Here is an 18688-nt window from a genome sequence, read left to right as displayed (position 1 = left end):
TAACATCATTGTGAGGTTTATTTCCAAAGTTTAATACTCTACCCTCGCTCCATCTGCACACAAGAGAGTATGTTGATGGATTACTAGAAATTGACGCAATATATGGCATGTGATACCATGCCCAAGACATTAATAGTAATAAGCAATTACCCATTATTTTGCTACCAACTTCTGTGACTACACATTTTCCTGTACAACATAGCTAAACAAGCAGAACCCCAACTATATCGTCTTGTTCTTCTAAGATTAGTTAATAAAGCTAAATACATAAGATGTACTTTGTTGCCTATTTTGTCAGACATTAAAACATCTCCAATTAAACCTAGTATATAAGCCCTACAATGGGTGTGAACTTCTTCTTTAGATGATTCTTCTGGTAATGATAACATGTTGTCTCTCAGCCACTTCAGTTTTAGCAGAGTTAATAAGTGACTCTCTCTTAACTGACACGATACCGAGATATGTGTCACACATTTCCTCTTAGTCAAACATTGTTGGACTAAAAATATAATATTAATATCATTTTCAAAAAATCAAAATTATATTAAATAATATAATAAGAAAAATAAAAATATTATTTATTATCTTAAATATGTCAAATAAATTTTAATAAACATTTAAAATAAATATTATTATTATTTTTAAATAATATAAAAATATAAACATAATTCAAATAATAAAACTTATTTTATTATATATAACTAACAAAATATTTATAAATATTTATTAGAATAACATATTATAAATATTTATTTTAAAAATATAAATATATAAATATAATTTAAATAATAATATTTATTTTATTTTATAAAAATATAAAATAAATTTAAAAAAAAAAAAAAAAGCTAACTCAGAATTCGGTTCCCTTGAACCAAATTCTGGGTGGCCAAATTTCATCTACAGGGATTTGGTTCTATTTGGGTAATTAAATAGACCCTAGGTCTATTTAGGTTTTTTTATTTTATATAATTTTACAATAAAAATCTCCTATGAGAATATGCAGTGAAACAAAGTTTTGTCCCATCAGTTAAGGACAAATGTCTTTTTACTGTGCATCACTTTAATCTTTTTGTGTGGCAAAAAGATATCTCAAAACGGAACTACGAAAGTTGATCTATGAAAATAACAATGTCCATAAATAGTTAAAAGCTGTGAAAATTCTTGTGAAACTAGAGTTATATTGCACAAGGTTTATAAAAAAGAGGAGCTGTAAAGATGGAGGAAAGGGCCTTTTTCCTTCTTTTATGTGTTGGTACTTTAGAAATGGGATAACCTTCTCCAAAGAATAAGAAAAAAGAATGGAGGATCCCTTCTCAAAAAGACCTTTTTACAAGTGTGCTCCATAAATTTACAAATTTAGAACACGACATAGAGATGAAAATGGAACTTTATAATTTATGGACACTGCAAAGCATAAAGAAACATATTTAAGAGCTCTTTGGTACGCTTGAGACGGCTGTAAACTCATTTTTTTAAAAAAGCATCTATTACTCACTTAATTCACTTTTATAACATGAGTGTCTATCAACTTCTATTCATTTTTGTGTGCTTTGTAAGTTTACAAATCTATCTCTTGTAATATTTTTATTCCAAAAAATAAGTTTTATGTGAATTAAATGGATATTTTTAATTTAAAATAAAATTAGTATATATAATTTAAAATTTATTTTTATGCTTTATTAATTTGTCTTAATCTTTTAAATCTTTTCATTCTTTACTTTTTTATTAAGTGTTAAATTACAAGTTGTTTTACATTTGCTTTCACCAAAATTAAAAAATTATTTAACTTTATTTTTACTATTATTTGATATCGAGATAATTCTTTTAAATTCTTATAACAATAGTAGTTGAATTTTCTGAAAAGAAAAACAAGAAAAGGTACAATTTATTAAAAAATATATTTTAATAAAAAAATTCAAATAAATGTTATTTAAACTATAAATTTAAAATTGATTAAATTGTGATGCATTTTAATTTTTTTAGGAGAAAAAGTTATAAGATTTTTAAATAGATTAAATTAATAAAATTTAAATTATATTAATTTTGTCTTATTATTATTATGATTATTACTCTTATTCTTATTAGTATTATTTTTATTATTGCATGTCGTGTAAATTTATTCATTTACTGATCCTTATACACGCTTATTTTATTTTTAAATAAATATGTTCACTTTATAGATATATATTTTATGTTCAAAGGATTTAATTTATTTAAGGTTCTCATTAATTTTATTTTTAAATTATTTAAAGATAAGTTGTAACTGTTTGACAATCCTAAATTTATATATATATATATATTCATTAAAAAGAGTCAAATTAGTAAGATGACTTGTTAATTCTGTTTTTCAATTAATCAGGGATACCTCTTGATAACCCTACATTTAAGACGGATTCATCTTATTTTGTTTTGTCTTATTTTAATAAAATTAAAATCAACCGATTCGTATCTTTTACTCTTAAATTTTATAATTACGTTTTCCACCGCATTTTAAATACATTGGTACAAATTTTATTTTACATAAGCCAAAATTTGAATTTTTTTTAATCCATGTATTTATTTTATATTTGGTTCAATATCTTAAATTTGTAAATTTTTTTTTACACTGTCTTTTTGTTTTTTCATTACTTATACGTATTGAATGTTTTGCTTTGAATGTAAAACTTAATTTATTGTTATTCGTTGTAGTTTTATGTTATGATTTATTTTATTGGAATAAAATAATATGTTTAAATTATTATATTTCGTGCAATTAATTTTAAGGTATCTTAGGATGGGCACATTAAGTGTGTTATGGGTTCAATCTTCACATTTCCTTAAACAAAATAAAATTTCAAACTCGATTTTGGTTTTATAATTTTATTTTTCTTAAAAATTATTTTTTTTTGCCAAATTAAATAAAATTAACAGTAATTTTTGTTATGTTTAAATTTTAATTTTTAAAGTTACCGCTTATAGTAAGTGTAATTACGACAACTAAAATCAAATTTAGTCATATTTATCTGACCATATGATATTTTTAAAAGTACTTTCCTTGCAATGTATTGATAATTTTGTTTTCTGTTTATGATTTTTTTTTTTTTATGATTATAATGTGTTTTTGATTTTTTTTTATGATTAAAAATGTTTTCATTGAAGATTAGGATTCTATTTCAAAAGCTTGTGATCATCTTCATTGTATTTAGCGTATCTTTTGAAGACTTGATCAAAGAAATTTTGTTGTGTGAATTTTTATCATATTTTTTTAAATCTGGTATGTCATAGACTTACTTTAATTCTATATAAAAAAATATATAAGTTAGAGATGGATTAGTCATTTTTTAAAAAAGTAATTAATAACTATTTTACTAAATTTTTTTTATTAAAAGATACATGTTTTATTTAACATTTTTATTAAATTATTTTATTTAAAATTAATTCAAAATATATTAAATATAAAAAATGTAAAAAAATTATCAATTCTATCAAATTAAATTATTTCACTTTAAAAGTAAATTATATTAAATTAAGATGAAATAAAATTTAAATTTGTAAATTTTTTTGTTAAGTTTATAAATTGCTTATGTATATTTATAAATTTTGTAATATTAAGTATCTCTATACCTTTTCATAATGACAGTGTTGCATTTAAATTTTTGAACAATGGATGACTTAACAAATTTAATTAGCATTATTTTTTGTTATTAATTTTGTGTATCTAGTATTACTTTAAAAAATATTTATTGAACATATGATATTTCTAAAATAATTGTATAAAAATAAATAAATAAAGAATAATAATATAAGGATATTAAAATGTGAAAAAATTTATGGTTAATATTCAAATAATGTACTAATAAATTATTTGTAAAATTAAATAAATAAAAAATATTATTATAATTTAATAATTATCAATAATATAAATAAAAGTAAGATAAATATGTAACTTAATTTAATAATAAATTATAATATTTTATTTAATATTATTTGATAACAATAATTTATTCTAAATATTTAATATTATACAAATTTAATTATTTTTATTTATTTTTTAAGTAATTTTATTTATTTATAAATTTATAATAATAAATATTACAAAAAATAAATATTTTTAATAAATTATAATATTATTTAAAGTAGTTAGTTCATGATATAGTCCTAGCTCACTTAACCCTGTGAGCGTTTTTGGTTCTATTAACTTTTCATAGAGTAAACTTTTTCTCCTAACTCATGTAAAATTAATTACCCATTGCTCTACTCAACTTACACATTTGAATCTCAAGATTGAAAACCCATTTTTCTAATTATTTGTTAGTATCAAATCAATAACGAAAGGTTTCTAATTTCAGGTGCTGTGGATGACAAATAGACTTATATGTATTGATTTCAGCAAGATTCTTTGAGCAGTGTTTCTGTCCGCTTTTCTCTTAAAATAATCACTTTATTAATGATTAAATGAATCCGAGAAATAACTCCTCACACGAAAACTTATAGGTTTCTTTAAGATCAAAGAATTTCATCCAAACCCATGTACTATTCTATGAATATTAATAAATCTGATTATTAAAATTACTGAGGATATTTTTTTATAACTTGCAATCTATTTTTTAATACAACTTTTATTCTACTTTATAATATGTAAAAATAAAAATAAATGACTAATAATAGTAGTAGAAGTAAGATAGTTTAAAAAATAAAATTAAAAGTAACAATTAATTGTGGTGATTATAGTTATACTAATAACGCTCAAGGTAACAATTTATGGTAACGGTAGCAGTAGCGATGTTGGGAATGAAATGAATGCAAGTGGTGATAGAAGTAGATAGTTGCTATGACATAATATCTTGGATGGTCATGGAACTTAAATGAAATATTTTAAGTAAATAATTTATATTTTAAAAAATTATAATTTTATGAATTAAAATTTGTTGTTTGGAATATTTTATTTTAAAAATTTTAAAAAGTTTAGTGAAATTTTTAATATACTAAAATTAAAGAATTTTAAATACCTAAACAAAAGAGCGAGAATTTAGACTTGCTTTTTATTTATTTATTGTGTGTTTCTTTCATATTTTTATTTAGGTATGGTTAATTTAATAATTTAATTTTACATTTTTAATTATTTTGTTAAATATAATAATAATTTTTTTTTTAAATGCAAGTAATTTAATGACTTTATCTAAACAAGAATATTTGAAACAAAGGGAATTCAATGATTCTATCCCAGTAAAATACTTTAAAATAATAAAATTTAATTAATATAATTTAAATGGTTTAAAATTTAATTACCTCTTGTAAACAGAAACTTGAAATGTTAGGCGATGAACCTCATCACATCCCTGATGCGACCAGAATATCTTGGTCTCGTCAACCGCACAATATTTGGCTGTAATTGCCCAACAAATTGGTTGCAATTAGCTCGTATCAACTCAAAAGCGCAATAAGACTGCAATTAAAAGTTAAAACATGGATTTCTTGATATGTAACACAAGAATCACAGACGATGAACAACTGCATCAATACAAATTATTTTGTTCCACTTCAATTGCATAGGTAGCTGGTTATGCGGTAACATATCCATTGTGTTATGGAGGACTATGATAGTTTATCAGATCACAATATCATTTTGGGGAGGAAAGGAAAGTTCAGAATCGAAAATCTACTAAGTTATGATCTCGAATAGAGAAAAATCAAGCTTTTACAAATGCACAATGTAGAAGCAAAAGATCGAGTACTTAATGCACCTCGTTCCCTTTCGTGGGAACAAACTTTTCTGCCCTGGCACTGGACATCGTGATTTTTTATACATACATACAAGCAGAGTCATATTTTGGTAAAACTTCAACTACAACTAAAATTTTATTCTTCGCAATCAAAACCTCATTAAAATTGATCTCTTTTTCTTTCACAAATTTCATGATTAAACTCCAACCTGACCATCAAGGAAACAAAAAATATGTCCCCTAATAATCACTTCTCATTATCTCACGCCACGCTAACTTCATCTTTGACCGATTGAAAATTCTAATGAGGAGGAGTTGAGTCTAGAGTTTAGACTAACGTAACCTCTAGAAGATAGAATCCTTCCATTGCAGGAGAATGACCTTTTCATAGACACCGGGCTCATGTGTAAACATTCTTCAATTGAGGAACGACGCATACTTTTATACGTTTTTGAGTAGCAATCTCCATCTTGCTTTTGCTTCCAAAGATTAACCATGTGCAACTGTGTGTCACTGTCACCCAATACATGATCAACAACATGATTGCATTTGCTTTCAGATTCTGTAGAACAAGAATTTTCCTCCAATATAGAATCACTTGAGACAGACCCCTTCTCTATTTGATTCTCCGTTGAATCATTAACTCTCTCCTTATAATTTGATTCATCAATGAACTCAAGTCCTTCACTTGATTCCCCTGTACCTGTTCTGCTTTCCATGGCCACATTGATAACCATGTTGCTACTGAACTCACCATCATTAATCGAATTCTCCAAAAGGGTCTCATGATTTCTAGCGAAGTTTGCATTTTCTTGCTCCGTTGAAGCGAAATTCGACGTGGCTGAATCAGGAGCCACATTGCTAGAGACAATACCAGCACGGCAAAGCGGGCAATTGGTGTGTGATCTCAACCACGTGTCAATACAAGGGATGTGGAACGCATGGTTGCACTTTGGCAAAAGTCTTAAGGTCTCTTCTTCTTGAAACTCGTTCAAACACACCGAACACTCGGTTCCTTCAATCAACCCTTCATCTTTTTTATACTTGCAAACTGTAATCGAGTTTATGATTGATTGTTGCAGACCAACGGTGGTGATGAGCCACACGGGGTGATCAACTTGGTTCTCATTGAGAAATTCCTCAGTGTTGTCTGTTTGAGAAGGAACTGACCCATTGAATCTCCAGCCACACCAATCAGCATAACACTTCACTTTGATCACATAGAAAGCCACAACAAGAAAAATGACTGTGAATAGAGTAACAAGGATGATCAAGTAGGAGGATATGTGGTTAACTTGATTCGAGTGTTCTGAAATAGATGATGGTGGTGGTGGTGGAGAGAAGAAGTAATCTGGGTTAGAGTAGCAGTTGTAAGGACACGCTGGGTCACAAAAGCCATAACAATCTTGGGTTTGGTTTGTGGTTGTGTCTGAAGGAAAGAGTTTTCGGTGTTTAATCTCCATTGGAATGAGTGTTTTATGAAGAAACTTAGGGACACAAGTGGACAGAAAGAAAATGAAGAATGGGGTTGTTACTGAGAAGCGTGAGGTGGATTTTCTTTGGATTAAAAGAGAAGGAATGGTTTTCTTTTGTTTTGATGTCTCTTTCCAAGGTTTAGGAGATTCCTATGTGTTTGTTGTGTTTGGTGATCGATTGTAAGTTCGAAAGAACCTCTGTATCTCTCTACAGGTTTTTTGTTTGGTTGGTTTATTTAACAAGTAACTAATTAGAGTGGTTCAGACCTCACCTAAAGAAAATTTCAGGTAGTTCAGGTATCATCATTTGTCCCTGTCCAACTTGTTCCTAATCTTGCACTTTCGTCGAGTAAACTGGTGACAGAAAAGCCTTTGTTCATTTTCATGCAATACCTTTTGCAATTTCTTTGCTTCCCGTAACGAATAATGATTTCTTGATCTATTTTCCATCCAATCCAAATTGCGGTGTTCATGAGACTGATGGGATATGTTTTACTTTTGTCCCTGATTTAAAATTTTAATAAAGTTAATTATTTGTTTAAATCAAACTCAACTCGATAAAGGCTTGATAATATATAAAATAAAACTAGATAAACTCATTATATTAAGATTTTATACAATTAAATTACAGAATTAAACAATATAAAAATAAATATTTTATATATATATATATATATATATATATATATATATATATATTGCTTTCATTAATGAGTTTTACATTTTGTATTATTCTAATATCCATGTTTTCTTTTTCACAAGTATGGTACCATAAATAATATTGCTGGAAAACTCCTTGTATTTAGTATGATTTTAAATATTTATTGTAAAATCAACGTTCAATTGACAACTTATCCCTAATATTACTAAGACAGGGTAGTGATTTCCTTTCAAAATTATGTACCGAAAAATATTTTCAAAAATGTTATAATAAAAAGATTAATGGTAGTTCTTAGTGACTACCTCATTGATTTAGTATATTATAGAAGTAGAAAGGATCGCTATCAATCTTAGAATAATGTTAACTACGAAAAGCTTACACCAACTGCTGTGTGGCTTTATCTGAACTTAATAGGCTTTGCAATAATTAAATTAAAATGCTGTCACTTAAGTTTAAATAAAACCATCATTACATATTTTCAAAGTCAATTAAATAATTTATCACTGCTCCGAAAGTTATTGGTATAGGGTCCTTATCAGGATGACCATGTCCCATCTTAAAGTTTGGTGAATTCAGAAATCGTCTTCAATGCTACAATCAAATTCAACGAAACGATGCTGAGCGGCTTGAGATAGCGATCTGTCTTGATCTCTACACACCATACAACATTTTTTTCTTTCTTTCTTCTTCATATCTCAGCACCTTTTAATTTTGATTTTCTAAATGAAATTTAAAATTTATACAAAAGTTGCCTCATTTGAAGCTAATATCGAAACAAATAAAAATAACACAGAAATCCAAAGAGTTCTCCACAAAATTTTTAAAGGAAAAATTTTAAAAATAATTTGCTTAACTAGATCTAAGTTAGAAAGTCTAATTATACTAGACTCAGTTAGACTCAATGAGTTTTGATTCTCTAGGTACAATAAAAAAAATGACTATATAATTTAAAAAAAACTTTTTTGAGAAAATATAAAATTGAAAGGAATAATCTTATTGAAAGCTTATAAGAAAAAAATTAACATAAAACTTTTTTTAAATGTATATATTAAAATAAGACTAAATCATTTGAGGGCATTAAAATAATTTTATTTAGCTATTCTAAAAATATAGGAAGAAAAATTTAATTTTATAAATATATAATATGTAATGATAGAATATATAAAAAAATAAAAATGAAATAAATATGGATTTTAAAAATTATTTTAATTTTTAAAATAAAAAAATATTATTTCATATCAATAAAATGTACGATAATTCATATACATACTAGTATAACTAAATTGATATCTTACGATTTTATAACGTACAAATTATACAATAATTTATATATTTTTATTATAAATCATTGTATAAAATAAATTTAATTAATTAAAAATAAAATTTTAAAATAATTTATGGTTAAAATTATTATTTTTTAAATAAAAAATTATTTTAATAAATATTATTTTAATAACTTATTTTTTTAATATTAAAAAAACTTAAATCTTAAACAAATTATTTTTCCAAAAAAACAAAGAGCAAAGTGTGGATGAGACCAAAAATAGAAAGAAAAAAAAGTCTTAAGAGAGCAATTTCATAATCTGTCAACTCTTCTTTTTCTTTCCGATGCATTATAGAATGTAAGTAAAAGCCTCCAAAAAATTATCCTCAGCCAACCCTTCAAAGCCAATTTATCCATATTTTTTATTTTTAAATATTTTTTAAAATAAATTAGTAAATTTTTTTTTAAAATTTTTTTTGTCACGTTAGCCCTAATTTCACTAATAATATTTATTATAAGATATTTTATAATTTTTATAATTTTTTATTTGTATTTACTAAAGAAAGTTAGTGGAAACTATAAATAAAAACTAATAAGGGAGGAAATAACTTTTTAAAATTAAAATTTTGATCATAGGAATGAGTTTAAGAGATAAAATATATATTTTATAACATTTTTTCAAATATGTAAAGAGTAATTAATTTATATATCCGTTCCAATTTTCTCCGTGTATTTACCAAAACTTTTGTGTGTGAAAAAAAAAATTGGACCGGAAGGAAAGTCACCTATTGAATAAGCAGCCGAAATCTGTTTGTTTTTTTTCTTATTATGGAAGCCCAGCACTCTCAAATAGGGGCCATTTTCTGTTATTCCATGATCCAAACAAAATAAAAACATGATTTTGTTGTGTTAATTTTGGGCTCATAAACCAGATTTCTTGATCGAAAAACGTAAAATTACCTGTTATTTCAATCCCAGAATAAGAAAAAAAGGAGAGGTTCTTTTTTATGTCAGCTTCTCTCCTAATTAATTTTGTATATTGTTCTAGCATTGCTCAGTCAAACCCAAGCTAACATTTAGCCTAATTGCAATTGGGCCAAAAACTAATTGGTTCGTTTACCGCTCCTGCTGATAACTTTTAGGACTTAGATTAGTGAAAATGATAACTTTTAGTCTTCTCATAAATTTTTTCTTCTACTTAAAATTCTTAAAATATAATTTTCTACTAAAAATTTTACAAATTAAATTGATTAAACTGTTATCTATTCAAAATAATCAACCAAAATATCAATTATTACCTTAAAAAATCCTTAAAATTTTATCAATTATTCATTCATCTTTTTTTTTACTTTTTAAATCTTAAAACTTTTTCACTAATCTTACTTTTTTTAATTCCTTAAAATTTCAGATAGTCTAAACTAGAAGGACTAAAAGTACAATTAACATTTCAAAAATAAAGATAATTAGAATTTAATCAAGCTAAGCATAAAAACTTAGAGAGTGTGCAAATAATGAACAATGCCTTGTTGAAATAGTTAGACGTTAAGCCAGCAGGTTACGAAAGAGTTTGAATTTTTTTTATCCAATTCACATATTTTGTAGAATTATTTAAGTTCAATCATTAAGCCCAGCCCATTTTGAAAACTCAAATGATTTTGTTACCATTATAACATATAAGTTACTAATAACTAACAGAAGAAAGGTGAATTCAGGATTTTTGTTAAAATATTTAACAGACAGTTAATCAATATATAAACAATTAATTAAAGGGTAATTTATAATTAAGAAAATCTTTTATGTGTGCTAAATGACACATAAAAAAATAATAAATAATCTATTTTTGTATTAAAAACATAATTTAATTTTACTAGTTTAAATTTATTGCTTCTCAATAAAAAATATCACAATTTTTTATAATATGTTCTTAAATACACATTAAAAAAATCATATAACTAAAGTTATAACATTTCATAATCAATCTTAATACACGATGCAGTGATTACTTTACTAGAAATTCGTATAAATTTCATTTATTTAAACTCATTTATATACAATTATCTACTTAATAATGACCTTCAAATCAAACGATTGAATTGATTAAGTAATACAAGTGTTCAATGTAATCTTATTCTATCCGTATATTTATTTATACTTTTTGTGTACACACTTGTTAACTTAATAGATGTTCAAACACGACATCAGCAAACGATGACGATTAAGAATGAAGATATGGAATATTGACTAAGTACAACTTCGATTATATGTCCACTTTACACAGAATTATAAGGTTTTAATTAGAACTTTAAAGCATCCATGACAAACATATTATGACTTTGAGATAAGGAAAAAAGAAAAAAGAAAACACTGTTGGAAGGATGGGTTTCCATTTTAACGCATAACGGTATTTCGGTAATTTAGACTCGGTTCTACTCGATGTGGGAATATCTGAGGAAGAAAATTAAATAACAAATTCAAACTCATACCATATATATATATATATATAATGCCTCAGCATTCTCATTAATTAGGAAATTGTTCTGATAGTTGAGAATATTAGATTGGCGCATTGATGATGGCAAATACAACCTTTACTCAAAAGTTTACTTGCTTAACCGTAGGGACATTCTGTAGATGTCAAGCTTCAAAGGTTGATCATCCTATTCATCGCCTTCGATTCAACTCCAAAATCAAACATAATGGCTTCTCTGTTCTAGAACAGAACCTTGCCTTGAGATTTCAAAATGACCCCACAAGAAAAACGTACGTAATTAAAATCCTAGTTTTGTAGCAAATGCTTGTGCTTCTGTTGGATTATTTTCTTTAAGAGCTACTTATATATATATATATATATATATATATATATATATATATATACCCTTCATGCAGCAGGAACATGGCTGTTCATGCCAGCACAACACCAGGAGCCCCATTTCCTGTTGATCCTTCCCCTGGTCATTGGTAATTACTTATTCCTCACCAATTTCTGATATGTGATATTATTGGATTTTGAAATTTTTCCCACTTCTAGTTTAATGTGAATTTGCAATTGATGAAGAGTTTGAAAAGGAGATATTCTCTCTGGCAGGAAAGTTTGGATCCTGGGAACAATATTCACAATACTCGTATCCTTTACGAGGGGCAAATGGGGTCCTTTGCTACTACTGAAAGGTGGAGAATAATGCATGTTATTGTTTATTTGTGTTAACAGACTTGGTAGAATACCAACTCTCAAAAACTAGCTTATGAGAAAAACATTACTTTATAAGGAATGGAATATCTTAGTCATGTTCTTAACTAATTATGTACAGGTCGATCCAAATCCTACAAGCTTAAAGACTTATAGAAGTACAATATTTTTATGCCTAGTTCTTTTTCTTTGAACCATTTTTCCTAAGCATTAAGTCATCCTGATATCATATTAGAAAAATTTAATTGATTCTTTATAACTAGTTTTGAAAGAAAAATTGCCTATATATAACTAAAACAATGTCAAAGCCATATTCTCAACCAATATAAAATATTTTAATGGTACTCTAAGGATACATTTGGAATAAGCTTTTTCGCTTGTTTGTAAAGAGAAAGTTGAAACAACAATAGAAGAAGCAGATCGAATAATGGACATTGTAGAAGAAGTGGCTGAGGGGGTGGAGAAGGTGACAGAAGAGGTTGTTAAGCATCTTCCCGAGGGAAAACTTCGTGATACAGCTGAATTTGTTGAAGAAGTAGCTAAAGATATAGACAAGCATGCCCAAAATGCAGAAGATGCATTAGAAAAGGTTTTCATCTCTATTTCTATTAGACCATCATTAATGATAATTTTTCACTGGTTTTTCATCTCAATTTGTTAAAAAGTATGATCCAATTGTTCTGATAATTTCTTATTTTAAGAACATCACTTATTTTAAAAAAGTGGGTCTTAATTCTTTATCAAACGTGGATTGTCCCATTTTACAGGGTAAGGATTGGGATACCGTTTGGCAGTTAAATGAATTCTTAAATAGGGACAAATATTTAATATGTTAAAAATATAAAATATATTATTAATTTTCCTTTTAATTAATTTGAATAATTAAAAAAAATAAAATTTAATAAAAATTGTAAAATTTATGACAAGTATTTTTAAAGAGAGCATAAACGAACATTCTAAATTATTATCTAAACTTTATCAAAAAATAAAAATAAAAATGATCTGAACCATAACTTACGTACGGGACATGAAAAAGGAAATTGAAGAAAACAAATGCATTGATATTTCGTCTCAATTAGCTGCAAATTGTGGCGAAATAGTTAGGTCTAAGGGGAATTATCTGATATGTTTCTCACGCAACCGCGTGTTTACAGTTTCTATTCTATGGTTTGAGTCAGCCTTATAATTAATCACAATGTTACAATTTAGCTATTAATTTTGAAGAACTCTCCTTAATTGCTATGTATATATTTAGTCTTTAATATGTGGAATTAATCTTCAATATGGAAGTTGCCTCAGTCAATTTTCGAACGAGGTGCCTTGCATGTTCAGATTTCCTTCCTTCGAGCCAATAATAATATTAACTTGCTATAGATACTTTCTTTCAGAATCAGTTTAAATTTTCTTTTTGAAGGCAAATTGCAAATATTTATTCTTTGATACTCGTGATTTGGTCACAGATTTGAGTAAGTCATGATGACTAATTTGGGTTAACTTGCAGATTGAGAACATGGAAAAGGAGTTTGAGTCCTTCGTTGAATCAACCACTCATCAGAAAAATACTATCATGCCCAATACAGATGCAAAAGATCAGAAGTAGAGAAAAACACGATTCCAGAGCAATGTGACATTCATATATCAGAAAAATCAACGCGACATTTTCAATATCCATTATACATAATATTCTGATTTTTTTTTCATATCTCTTTTAATTTCTTACCTTCATACTACGTACATATATTTTTAAAAAAATATTTTTTACCATTTTCTTTCCATTTCTCTTTTAACTCATTTCAGATCGCATTGAAGCTTATCAGTCATCCATAGAAAATAAATATAGAATACGACAAAAGCAAGGTGTAATTGCAGAAAATAAAATAGAACAAAGTATAATCACATAATATAAATTTTATTTGGATGAGATAATTACTAAATTTGATTGCGTTCATATTAGGATTTAGAACATTAATATTTTTTAATATTCATTAATCGTATGTCGCTGGAAGACATTCCTTTGCCAGTTGATTTATCCCACAGTACACATGCAACCGTATGCACATATATATCAGAAACATTTTTCCACTAGAACTTCCCTCGATAGGAAATACTGTAACTGATCATATACTTTCAAAGAACGTATGGAGTCAAATGGATTACCCTCTTAAGAAAGCTACTAATAATTATCTAATATCCATCCCACACAATTATCTTATATAAATTGTCAAATTATCGATTAAACCCAATTGAAAATACAAATTATATATACCAATCGATTGAAGGCAAAATTAAAAAATTTCAACATTTCCCTTCTAGAACAATATTAATTGGGTTGTATTTGATTATGTAATTTATTTTAAAAGTACTATTTTTTGGGCACTATATATGTGTCTGAATAGAAACTTTTCCATACAACTAATAACAAAATCATTACTTAGCTATAAGTGAAGATAAACTGTGAATTTAGTTTATTCATTAACGCGTAACTAATGACCTCATTAGCATAATCTCAGCACAAGTTTGCAATTATAAGTACACATCATGGCATTGTTGATCCTTTTTTTGTGCTAATGTGTATGTATTCTATATTTGTCTTTGTGCACAACCAATCTTTCCAAAACAATAACAAATAAGTTTGCACGAAACATCATTTCCCAAATAAAACTAAACATTTTAAAACAAACACCAAAAATTGCGTATGGCATCAATAATAAAAATTGCGTTTTATTTAACTATAGTTTAATTAGTCACTATAAAATTCTTATGTGATTAAAAATGATCTTCATTCTTTATATATATTTTTTCTCATAAACGGGGCTTAAAGCCCAAACAAAACCCAAAGACTAAGTAACTTCTCTAGAGTACCAAGTACCTAGAGAATCCATAGTAACTAAAGGAAGTAAATCTAAAGTGATTGACTCTAAAATATAAAGAGGAGTTTCTTCTTCAGCCCCCAGTTTTAACAAGCCAATCAACACAATGGTTAGCCTCTCTTAAGACATGGTTAAACCTAATAAAATGAATACATTTGATCAAATTCCTAATCTCACTAATAATATAAAACAAAGGGTGAGTACAACTGAAAAATTTAACAAGCAAAGAAATAGCTTCAAGAGAATCACATTTAATCCAAATCAGCTGAATATTATGTTGTACAACAAGCTTGAGCTCCCAGAAAACTCCCAGAGCTCGGCAGAAAGGGGAGGGAGAGCAAGGATCGAGTGCCTTATAGAAACCAGCTAAGAACCTGCCCTTGGTGTCCCGAATGAGGCCTCTACAACCAGCAAAACCAGAAAAGTGAGATGTAGCTCCATCCACATTGAGTTTTAGATGGGATTGTAGAGGGGGCTGCCATTTTATTTGGGATTGGGAATCCATCATCCCATAGACTTGCTGAAACTTGCCACAAAATAGGAAAAAAATCAAATTCATATAAAATTTCATGCAACAAAGTTTAACATTAATGTGCAGATTTTGAAACAGAGAAAGGTTCTTGTTTCTCCATAACTTCCACATCACTATTCGAAATAAAACATTCCAATGAGGATACCTCTAAAAATTCTAAGAATCCATATTATAATCTAGCCAACTCTGCAACCCTTTACTAAAAAAATGAACCCAGTAATCAAGTAAAACAAGAGAGCTCCAAATCCTTTGGGCAAACCAGCAATCCCTAAAGATATGAATGACAGATTCAACATCCTCCCTACATCTAAAGCAATCAGGAGAAGTAGTCATCCCTCTATTACACCTCTCAACATTAGTTAACAACCTACCATGAGCAACCTTCCATAGAAAAATAGAAATTTTGGGAGAACCTTCCCATTTCCAAATCTTCTTAAAAACATGATTGGTAATTTCCCCACTATCATCTGTGTCTGCAATCAAATTATAGGCTAACTTGATGGAGAAAATGCCATTATTAGAGACCTTCCAGTAGAAAAGGTTCTGTTCCTTAGACCCTATACTAGGGGAAATTTAGGAGATGAGAGCACAAATATTTGCAGGTAGCAAAGACGTAATTTTGGACCAGTTCCAACTATCCTGAGAAAAAAAGAAAGCAGCAGGCGCATTCTGCAGAGAATCAAGAATAGGTTGAATAGTATAAGAGGAAAGATTATGGTGACCCTGCACCCAACTATCCTCCCAGAGCCTGATAGTTTGACCATCTCCTAAGATCCAACCTAAACCATTATAGAAAGAGGTCCAAACAGACACCAACCCCTTCCACACATGGGATTAATTTTGGCTAGATTTAGAGCAAAAAGGCCTGCCAATGGCAAAGCTATATTTCCTACTTAGCACCCCCACAGCTCATGAGGAGAGGTGAAAAGTCTCCACCAAAGCTTCATGAAGAAAGCTTGATTAACCAGACAAATGTTCCTAAAACCTAGGCCCCCCTTATCCTTAGGTTGACAAATTTTTTACCAGCTAATTAAATGACATTTCCTAGTGTCTAAAGACTCTCATATAAATCTCTTACAAATAGAATCAATCTCTTTGCAGACAGCTTTAGGTAGGATTATGGATTGCATGAAATAAATAGGTATACTTCTAATACAAGATTGGGATAACAGGATCCTTCCAGCTATAGATAAAGATTTCAATTTCCATAAAGAAAGTTTTTTCCTCACCTTATCCACTATAAAAGAGAAGTTCTACCTAGAAGGACTAGTGTGGCTAATAGGCACTCCCAAATAATTACCAAAATGATGGACCTGACTGAAACCTAAACAAGAGCAAATATCTTGAACTTGAGCAGGATCACAGTTTTTAGAGAAGAAAATAGAGGATTTCTCTTAGTTAGCTATTAAACCAGAAGCTGCAGAAAATGTATTAAGAACATTTCTAATCACTTTAGCATTGGCCCTATCAGCTTTAGCCACTAAAGTTATATCATCAACAAAAAAATAGGTGAGAGATTCTGGGACCTTGATTGCTAAAAGGGAATGGGGTCCAATTGCTAGCAGTAACACAATCATGGATTAAATGCCCTAAACTCTAGGCAAAGAACAAAAATATAGGGAGATATAGGATCTCTCTGTCTAATTCCTCTAGAAGGTTTAAATTTCTCAGATGTACAATTATTCTAATTAATTGACATGGATGTAGAGGAGATGCATTGATATATAAGCTCAAATAAATCATAATTAAAGTTAATTTTTTGAATAGTATCTTTTATGAAATTCCACCTAAGCTTATCATAAGCCTTTTCTATATTCAACTTGACAATTATGTACCCATTCCTATTGTTCAGTCTATTGAAAGAGTGAACGATTTCTTGGAGAATTAATATATTATCAGTCCCTTGCCTGCCTTTTATAAAACTAGTTTGATTTGGGGAGATTAGAAAAGGCATAGTTGCACTCATTCTCTTAGCTATTAGCTTAGTTAAAATTTTGTAGCTAGTATTACATAAAGAAATTAGTCTAAAATTACTTACATATTTAGGATTCTCTTTCTTAGGAATAAGGGTAATGGAAGTGTCATTTACATCAGCAATGTTTGAGGGATTTTTGAAGATATCAAAAATAAACCTAAAAATAAAAGGGCATAAAAAATCCCACTGATTTTTTAAAAACAAAGCATGAATGCCATTAGGGCCTGGAGCCTTAAAATTCTCTATATTAAATAAGGCAATTTTAACTTCTGTACAGGAAATGCCAGAGTTTAAAATAGCTAACTCATTATTCCCAAGATTGGGAAAAGTGGAGGTAGTGAGAAGAGGAGAGCCCATAGGCTCATCATCATGATAAGGGTTTGAAAGTAATGAACAACCAGAGATTTAAGCTTACTCGGCTCATATACCTAGTTGTTCCTATCATTCCTAAGAGTCTCAATCAAGTTCTTTTGTCTATGGATTAAAACAGATTTATAAAAAAAAATTAGTATTCCTATCCCCTAATTTGAGCCAATTAGATTTATATTGGTGAAACCAATAATAGGTTTCTTCATGATTAAGAATATCCTGGTATTCCTTCCACAGAGAATTCATAAGACTTATAAGAAAAGGGTTATTATTGCCAGCTAATTTAATAGAAATGCCCCTTAATCTATTTAATATTCTTCTCTTCCTATTAAAAATATTACCAAATACATTCCTATTCTAGTCAGAAATGTTAGTTTGGAAAAAGGCTATATTCTCAATCCAGGTTCTAGATGCAATCCAATAATTCTTTACTTGATTTGGAAAATCACTATAAGTAAGCCAAGGGGCAAGAAATTTAAAAGTTCTATTATGATGGACAGGTCTAGTCCCATCTCTAATTCTCAGCCATAGCCCATGATGATCAGATTTGAGTAGGGGAAGGTGAATAAGAGAACTATTTTAGAACATCATCCTTTAGGAGTCACTGACCACAGTTCTATCAATTCTTTCTTTCATTTGACCTTTGTGCCAAG

The 18688-nt window shown here is 28.1% G+C and overlaps 2 protein-coding genes across 2 annotated transcripts; one reads left to right on the top strand and one right to left on the bottom strand.

Moving 5' to 3' along the window:
- Positions 1 to 5541: 5541 nt before the first annotated feature.
- On the bottom strand, positions 5542 to 7217 carry LOC113847030 (RING-H2 finger protein ATL54-like). The gene has a single exon (XM_027475860.1). The coding sequence runs from the start codon at positions 7163 to 7165 to the stop codon at positions 5981 to 5983; it is 1185 nt and encodes a 394-aa protein (XP_027331661.1). The 5' UTR covers positions 7166 to 7217; the 3' UTR covers positions 5542 to 5980.
- A 4454-nt stretch (positions 7218 to 11671) lies between these two features.
- Positions 11672 to 13908, top strand: LOC113848445. Its single transcript, XM_027477960.1, has 5 exons — positions 11672 to 11862; positions 11992 to 12060; positions 12188 to 12270; positions 12679 to 12878; positions 13791 to 13908. The coding sequence occupies exons 1-5, from the start codon at positions 11672 to 11674 to the stop codon at positions 13887 to 13889; spliced, it is 642 nt and encodes a 213-aa protein (XP_027333761.1). The 3' UTR covers positions 13890 to 13908.
- Positions 13909 to 18688: the final 4780 nt, after the last annotated feature.

The sequence above is a fragment of the Abrus precatorius genome, unplaced genomic scaffold (genome assembly GCF_003935025.1).
Source record: "Abrus precatorius isolate BTA unplaced genomic scaffold, Abrus_2018 Scaffold8, whole genome shotgun sequence".
In the NCBI taxonomy this organism is placed as follows: Eukaryota; Viridiplantae; Streptophyta; class Magnoliopsida; order Fabales; family Fabaceae; genus Abrus; species Abrus precatorius.
This window is presented reverse-complemented; position numbering and strand designations above follow the sequence as displayed.

What these genes read in the sequence shown, in the direction of transcription:
- LOC113847030 (XM_027475860.1), bottom strand. Translation starts at nt 7,165, where the DNA reads ATGGAGATTAAACACCGAAAACTCTTTCCTTCAGACACAACCACAAAC.
- LOC113848445 (XM_027477960.1), top strand. Translation starts at nt 11,672, where the DNA reads ATGATGGCAAATACAACCTTTACTCAAAAGTTTACTTGCTTAACCGTA. An exon ending in GATCCTTCCCCTGGTCATTG is followed by an intron (nt 12,061 to 12,187) that starts GTAATTACTTAT and finishes TCTCTCTGGCAG; the next exon opens with GAAAGTTTGGATCCTGGGAA. An exon ending in TCCTTTGCTACTACTGAAAG is followed by an intron (nt 12,271 to 12,678) that starts GTGGAGAATAAT and finishes TTGTTTGTAAAG; the next exon opens with AGAAAGTTGAAACAACAATA.